This window comes from Sinocyclocheilus grahami, unplaced genomic scaffold, assembly GCF_001515645.1.
Source record: "Sinocyclocheilus grahami isolate Dianchi unplaced genomic scaffold, SAMN03320097.WGS_v1.1 scaffold188.1, whole genome shotgun sequence".
Lineage (NCBI taxonomy): Eukaryota > Metazoa > Chordata > Actinopteri > Cypriniformes > Cyprinidae > Sinocyclocheilus > Sinocyclocheilus grahami.
This window is the reverse complement of record NW_015505367.1, coordinates 422,062-431,017: the sequence shown is the minus strand read 5'-3', so window position 1 is coordinate 431,017 and position 8,956 is coordinate 422,062. Positions and strand designations below refer to the sequence as shown.

Here is an 8,956-nt window from a genome sequence, read left to right as displayed (position 1 = left end):
CGACCTCTAAGTAACCTAATAATTAGAATTTCCTTTAGGATTTTCAGTGTGGTTGGATACATTGATTACACACATATTCTCACCATCGCACCTTCCGAAAATTAGGCTGATTACTGTATGGAATGGAAGGATGCCAGATGGAAGGGTAGTGCAAGATATATGCCGTAACCACCACCACAGCTGTTAAATAAACACAAATGATTCACAGTTTATTTGGTCATCTTTATGTTCTACAAATACAAAATCAACAAATTATTATTTTCTCTGTTGGATTTTAATTTAATATTGGTATTGTGGCCATCTCCTCTTCATCTGTTAGTGGTGCTGGTGAAGGTTCTCCTCCCATTTTACAAGTCTCTGCCTTCTTGCTGTTGGTTTCTGAATAAAAGTCAAATGTTTTTCATTACCCTAATTAAGAAATGTAGCCTGTTGGATTAGAGAACATTTAATTATGTGAAAAAGAATTAGACTATGTGGGAAAAGCTGCTGCACATTGAAATATTCAGATATACACTGAATGATATTTATTGAATGTCAAATGTTTGTAAAGTCATCTAATGTTAGCCTACACCCATTTCACGCTTGAAGCTTTACCTGATTGAATTATGTTTTTGTTAAATTTTTTCTGCTACCACTTTATTTTTTTTGCCCTTGAGATACCATGAAAATGAATATTAGTTCAAGAAATTACTTTTCTGCTGGTTTTCACCTCTGATAACATTAATTTAGAATTAAAGTTACGTATTCCGTAGTATGCTGAAGTCTTTTTGGCGGGAGGTATTGCCATGGTGAATCATAATTTCGGAGCTCCATTGTTCATGACTTTTCATAGTCATTGAGTTTAGCGTGTGCACCCAGTCAACCTACTCAGAGTGGATTGAACTAACTCTGTTCAGCTGTTCTGAAACCGAAAACTCAGAGTTTTCAATCTAAGGGTAAGTCAACTCAGAGTTCAAGTTTTAACTCGGAGTTTGTTGAACCTCCTTTCTGGAATACACCCTAGTTTCATTAGAGGACGACCATTATCATCAAATATTCGACAACTTTAAATATAATTTTTTTCCCATCCACCTCTTTAACCAGTGAAATAGTCATCTCATAAGATGCAGAAAATGTATACGGGGACACTATACTGTCAACAAGCACCATCCTTTGGATGAGACGTTAAACCGAGGTCCTGACCCTCTGTGGTCATTAAAAATCCCAAGATGTCCTTCGAAATTGAGTAGGGGTATATCCCCGGCATCCTGACCAAATTTGCCCATTGGCCTCTGACCATCATGGCCTCCTAGCCATCCCCATATCTACTAATTGGCTTCATCACTCTGTCTCCTCTCCACCAATAAACTGGTGCATGGTGGGCATTCTGGCGCACTATGGCTGCCGTCGCATCATCCAGTTGGATGCTGCACACTGGTGGTGGTTGAGGAGATTCACACCTTCCATGTAAAGCACTTTGAGTACCCAGAAAAGCGCTATATAACTGTAACAAATTATTATTATTATTCAAATTAATTCTCCCCATGTAGACTGGTGTAGGTTAGAAGCACAGTCTTGCTCTACATCTTCGCTTTCTGCCTTGGTGTGTGCTCCTTTGTCCAGTCGCCTCTCAAAGTACACTACAAACCCAGTTGTTTGTACTTCTCTCAGGATTTGGAGGCAATTCAGACAAAATTTTAAACTTGCTGCTGCTTCTCTTTTTGGCCCTATTTGAAATAATTTATTGCTTCAAACTTGGATTCTGCTTATGTTCTATGGAAAACCAGAGGCCTCTCATATTGTTCTGATTTATTCATTGGAGTTTTTGCAACTTTTTCTAATCTTTAGGAGAAATTCAGTATTCCGCAATCTAACTTGTTTTTTTTTTCCAAGTATGCAATTTTGTTCGTTCTCTTTCTCCTTCTTTTCCAGACTTGTCAGAACCATCTTTGAGAGAACCATATTTTTAATCAAATAATGGAGCCATGTTGAGCACAAGAGACTAATTTTAAAAACCTTAAAAACTCTTACTAACCCCAAACTTTTGAACAGTAGTGTATATAAAAATTATATATGTAAAACTGCATATATACTGTCACACCCCAGGACTGTTTGTTGTGTTTTCTTCCCAAGTGCTCCGTGACTTAGTTTTCCCCCATGTCTGTGTCATTCAGTTCACCTGTGTCTTGTTAATTATCCTCGTTTGCCTGTGTATTTAGTTCCTAGTCTGTCCTGTGTTCCCTCGTCCAGAGTTAAAGTTGAGTTGTGTGTTTGTTACCTGCCTGCCTTCTGTGGATACCTTCTTTGTGGATTAATTAAAGACTGTTTCCGTTCATCTTCTTCTTTTTGCGCTCATTATACACCGCACCCCTGATATATACAGTATATGATGACTGAAATGTTCTTTTTACTTTGAAAATCTAAATGCAATTTAGTTATTAAAAGTATTTATTTTCCGTAAATGTAATTGAGTAAAAGTAAATTACGTTTCAGTGGTACTCTGTAGCAAATTCCCCAAAATAATACACCATTTTTCCAAGGAATTTAAACCACTGCTCACTAAAATAGATCAGGATTACATTACTGTGAAGTGTAAACATGAAAATTATATATATATATCACACACTGTTCTGCATACCTATATCTGGACAATGACTCATGCCCTTGCCATGCCCTTCCTTTGAATTAAATTCATTTTATGAGAAGCCTGAATGAAATCTTCAGAAATGAAATCAAGATAGATTCCCCCTGGGTACAGAGTTCTTGAAATGCCATTCGAAACATCCAATGTATTTTTAATTTACATTTTGTCCATGGGAGACTTGCACTGTAAATGAGGCAGAGGGGAGGTGGTGGGCATATGCACCGGGATTCACCCACCACACATGAAAGCAGGAAGTCCGTAAGGACCCCTGAACTGCAGCATCCTTATGCTTGGACCAGCTGTTCTGTGTCTGATACTGTACATGACCAGAGAACTGATAAACCTGGAACAAACACAGAATAACTACATTCAAGAAAACAAGTTCCTACAGCTCTTAGCACATGTGATGCAAATGTTTGTTACTGTCAGGAAGACAGATACTGAGAGCTGTTAGCAATGAAATATTTTGAGTGATGTAAAAAAACATCATATCCCTATAATTATTAGTTTTTTATTTTTATTTTTTGGTAAAGATATATTATATACACCAATGTATTCACATAAAGTTAAATGTGGTTCTCATTCAAATTCATAGCGCCTGTACTTTAAACCTCATTAGAATAACCAAAATGCTTACAGAGTTGAGAAGTTCATTTAATTTGAATGAATAACTTTTTAACTCTAAATGCAGTTGCAAATGACTTCTAAAGAAGTCTACTAATTTGCTCAACCAAACAATACAAGCTTACCTGTCTTCCGGTGTGCCTTCAAAACTAATTTCCACCTGAACTGGTGAACTAAATCGAGTAGCTTTTATGTTTTTAAGGAATAATCACTGAAAAGTGTTTATGCAGCCTCTGCATAGCGTTATTTAACGTGTAGCAGGCAATTCAGGTAATTATTTTTATTCATTAGGCATTGTCATATTAAAAACAATATAATACATGCATAAATAAAAAAGAATTTAACTTTCTGGTGATAAGCAAAAAAAATGCAAAAGCATATATAAGATATATAATGGATATTGTAGTTTTTTGTTTTGTTTTGTTTTACACAACAGTAAATTATAAATCTAAAATGAGAAAATGTATCTTAAAACTAAATATTAAGGAAATGTTTTTTAAAAATACAGAATTTTATATAGTCATCATACATAAAAGATACAGAGTGACAGTGAGTGTGAGGGTAAATATTTTATTATTGTTTGACATCTTGGACTCAGGGAAGATCTGCTTTCCTTTCCAGTTCAGTCACTGAGGTCATTGCCAGACCATCAACACAATCTGTCTGCCACTAAAAATATCCCTGAATTAAAATCAATGTGCAGGTAATGCAGTAACTCTTTCTAAATAATTGTAAATTCAATTTATATAACACTTTCACAATCACAAAGCAGCTTTACAAATAGTTCTTTACAAACCCCTCAGTGAGCCAGCCAAAAACTCTCTAAAAAGTTATATTCACAAGCTTTCCTTGATGAAAGAATCAACTGAGACAAACAATGGACATATAAGGGTTCAGGATGTTCAGTAGTAGTACATGAGTGAGATGAATTGGATAAATGATTTACATCATTAGGAGAAACCTAATGTATTCAAGCATGAATTTGAAAATCAAATCTCATCACTAGTCAGTGAGAGATCAAACATATGCTCAGTATGGTGTAAAAAAATCACTCTGCAGAATATAGATTCAATCAAACACTGCAGACCTTTGCTATGAGGTCTGATACAATAAAAACACATATGATTGTGAAATCGCAAATGAATCCAAATGCAAATATTGCCATATATCTGTGTGAACACGTTAAGATGCATTGTTTTCCATTCAATGAAGGTCCATCCTCTTTCTCTTTCCATCTCCATATCTCTTGCTTTTTCACAGGTACAGGTATTATTCCAGCTCTCTGCGTCGAGAAAACAAACGGCCCACTAGAGACTGCGTTCTCACAGAGGCGACATCAAGGGCAGACTCACAAATAAGCACAAACACACACACACAGACTGGCCATGTTAAAGCACACAAAGCGATCCTTCATACACATCCTACAGCCTCTTTGGGCAAAAGCTTGAGCATCTAATCTTTTGTGAGTCCTGTAATCAATTGCCAGTCACAATTAAATTAATCAACTCTGCCCAAGGTGCTCTCTGCCATAATGACACCAAAATCAATCATTAGTTCTGCTTATCACCTCATGTTCACATCAGCCCACTTTAAAGACCCTGTGAAATCAAAAAGGTTTTTTTCGAGACCATGTATTTGCAAGTATATTCCTATATGTTCCTAGAAAACTGAGCAAAATATTAATGACTCATCCTGTACTACACTGAGTATTGACCAATCAGATGCTCTCTAGAATGAGAATAGTACCAACTAGAAAGTAGCAAATCATAATTCATGACTGTAACATAACTAAACCCTATTGGCTATTTAAACATGCTTAGAAATACATAGCATAACATCTGATGCAACACTGGAACAGTTTGCTGTTCTGAAAAGAAAAACTCTGTTGATGTGATATGTTTTGGCAGGGAGAAAGATAAAAGAAGAACCTGATTTCTTTGAGGATCAACAACAGTAATAATTGTCAGTCAGAAACCTCTTCAAAATGTAACAATGGACTCACAGTTGTAAATAGTACATTAGGATATGTTAAACATTTCATTGGACATCAAGTTGCAATTCCACATTCACACAATACCCTGCATATTCAACCACAAAAAATGATAACAGTAATATGTTTGTATAAAAATAAAGATGTGACCCTACCCTATTTTCCAAAAAAAAAAAAAGTTAAAAGGAGGACAACAAGGTATAGACGATTTTTTTCCACACACTTGAAAATAGAAGTGTAAAAATAGCACATATCGACATTGCACTCAAAGTAAGAAGTCGCACTGGAGAGCAGCAACATTATCCACAGCATTCTGGCTAGTAGGCTTTTCACTGTCATGTGATCTCAGCATAGGTGATGGGATTCTGAAAATCAAACAAAAAATAGAGTTTAACATCTAGGTCAATTACATAAACACTAATTTGTTGTCTGAATTTGTTCAAAACATTCAAATGCAATTCATACATATACGATCATTTGAATATGAGGTGTAGAATATGACATGCTGACCATGTTTTTGATGTCTGAATTAAAATATTTCTCACCCTTAGGTCAGAAATGTCAGGGTGATACAACATTCCTAATATCATAATGAAGAAAAAATATGTTAATTGTTAAACTGGAGTCATGCGGATTACTTGTGGATTATTGTGATGTTTTTATCAGCTGTTTGAACTCTTGTTCTCACGGCACCCATTCACTGCAGAGGATCCATTGGTGAGCAAGTGATGCAATGCTAAATGTCTCCAAATCTTTTCTGATGAGGAAACAAACTCATCTACATCTTGGATGACCTTAGGGTGAGTAAATTGAAATTTTGGGTTAAACTATTCCTTAATAAATGCATGTATACTTTATTTTCATTTAAACCATTCTTGAAAATGGTTGTAAAAAACAAAACCATATGACACCTGACTAAAAAAAAGAATTTGATACTTGCTCTAAAAATTTATTTTGAAAGATTTTTGGTGTTTGAGACTTGAGGAGTGTTAAAGTAATTTGAACGTGAGTTGTTTTTCTACCTTCATATCATTGCAATGTTAAAGAGCTGGCGCACACTTAAAGGAGACATATTATGCCCCTTTTTACAATATGTAATATAAGTCTCTGGTGTCCCCAGAATGTGTCTGTGAAGTTTCAGCTCAAAATACCCCACAGATCATTTATTATATCATTTTGAAAATGCCTATTTTGAGTTGAAGCAGAAACACGCTGTTCTTCGTGCCTGTCTCTTTAAATGCAAATGAGCTACTGCTCCCCGCCCCCTTTTCCAGAATAGAGCTGCGCCATTACTGCTCGTACCTGCTAAAAAACATCTGTTTTGGTTCTGATTATCATATTTATTGTGCTGAAATCATGCGTTTAACCATATGAGTTTTAACTTCTGATATACGGTTTTCTGAGCACACATATCCGAAGCACATGGACAGAAAGCGGCTGTCACAGCATGTGAGTACTAAACTAAGTTCTCCTTCACACACAAGTTTACGTTAAAAACACACACAAGTTACAAAAACAGTCGGTTATGTCTGTTAAGGTATTTCAAAGGTATTTTAGATCTGTGTGGCAGCAGCAATATACAGTAAATAAATCAATAAATCCACTGCTCTCTTGTCTCCTCTGAGGCTGGGACTCTAAACAGTGTTCTGTGCTTAAACCTGGAAAAGTCAGATTTTCATAATGTGTCACCTTTAAGGCTGTGGGAATAAGTAATATCTACCTTAAAGATTAATGATGTAGCCTTGAAATAACCAAGTGTGGTGTGAGTGCTAGCCATGCATTGCAGGTGCATATGTCTTGGGCTTACACGTAATCTTGATGAACTGCCTCACGGAGCCCCTGGGCTCACCCTTATATGAATCCAAAATGAATCTTGGGAAGTCATATTAAACTATTAATCAAAGATGGGCGGGACACCTGCTGATTGTGGTGCATAATGGAGTTCACAGGTGACAAAATCTGCTAACAGACTGTGGGTTCATGACCTCAAGGGGACCGACTACCCATTGAATATTGTATGGCAGCCCTGCTGAACAATGCTGTTGAATACTGAAACAATCAGCAGTGTACATCTGATCTGTGGACAGCGAGGTTCAAACATTAGTCAGTGGATGATATCGAGGATGGATGATGATGTGGAAAACATGGGATTTAAAATCATAAAAATCTAAATTCATAAAATCACATTTTCATGTAAATTTGAAAATAAACAACAACAATAAGGTCTGCATGTTTAATCCAACGTTTTAGCTCAAAAGCACCATGTACTGTATAGAAGTGATATATTCAGCTGGATGTGCCTATTTTTTCAGAGACTGGAAGATAAACCCACTGACTAACTCTGATCTCTTGTGATACAGATACAAGAAATTCTGGCCTGAGGCAAAGCAGCCGAATGAACATACTGAAAAGAAATAATGGGATTTACTAGAGAAGAACATTTAACATTCAGAACATAATATTCAGTGTCCAAAGGCTGTTCAATGTGATGGCTGTCATCAAAAGTATTTTATTATTCTATAAAAGAAACTGAACTGAGATTGAGTTTAGTACTAAAAAAAGAAGCTAAAAGGAAAGGACTTTTATTTTTTATTTGTTTATATACACTCGACACTGCTCCACTGATCATGTACTGGTTACTCCAGTGCACACCTCGGATCACTTCCTCCTCACTCTTAACCTCAACATGGTTCCTGACACAACACATACCCCTCCACATGTCACTTTTCTACGTAACCTACGCTCACTCTCACCCTCCCGGCTATCTGCTATGGTTTCATCTTCGCTTCCTTCCCCTGAACAGTTATCATCTCTTGATGTTAACAGTGCTACTGATACTTTCTGCTCCACTCTTACGTCTTGTTTACACAGTGTCTGCCCCATGTCTTCCAGGCCAGCTCGTACCACCTCTTCTGCCCCATGGCTATCTGATGTTCTCCGTGAGCATCGTTCTAAGCTCAGAGCTGCAGAAAGAGTATGGCGCAAATCACAAAATCCTACCGACCTTAATGAATATCGATCACTCCTTTCTTCATTCTCTGCTAATGTCTCCACTGCTAAAAGGACATACTATCACAACAAAATTAACAATTTGCCTAACTTTTGCATGCTCTTTAAAACATTTTCCTCCCTCCTTTGTCCTCTTTCTCCCCCTCCTTCATCAACTCTAACAGCTGACGACTTTGCCACATTCTTCATTAATAAAATTACAAATCTCAGTTGCCAGTTTGCCACACTACAAACTTTCAAACACATCTTACCAGCAAACATACACTCGTTTTGATCCTTCTCTCCACTCTCTGAGGCAGAAGTCCCTAAACTCATCCTTTCTAATCATCCTACTACTTGTCCGCTTGATCCTAGTCCATCTCATCTCCTTCAAGCCATTTCTCCTGCCGTTGTACCTGCACTCACTCACATCTTTACCACATCCCTTCACACTGGTGTTTTTCCCTCAACATTTAAACAGGCTCGTATAACCCCACTTCTTAAGAAACCCACTCTTAACCCAACTCTTTTAGAAAACTACAGACCGGTTTCCCTTCTACATTTCATTGCAAAAACACTTGAACGAGTTGTGTTCAACCAACTCTCTGCCTTTCTCGCACAGAACAACCTCCTGGACAGTAACCAATCTGGCTTCAGAAGTGGATATTCGACGGCGACTGCCTTGCTCTCAGTTGTTGAAGCCCTAAGACTGGCAAGAGCATGACACTTAA

General features: G+C 37.0%; 1 protein-coding gene across 1 annotated transcript in view; it reads right to left on the bottom strand.

Moving 5' to 3' along the window:
- Positions 1–3,807: 3,807 nt before the first annotated feature.
- The window catches only part of plppr5a (phospholipid phosphatase related 5a), a 61,571-nt gene continuing 56,422 nt past the window's right edge, over positions 3,808–8,956 (bottom strand). The window contains exon 6 of the mRNA XM_016284799.1: positions 3,808–5,602. Coding sequence (XP_016140285.1) covers positions 5,573–5,602 — 30 coding nt within the window. The 3' untranslated portion in view covers positions 3,808–5,572. The remainder of the gene's footprint in view (positions 5,603–8,956) is intronic.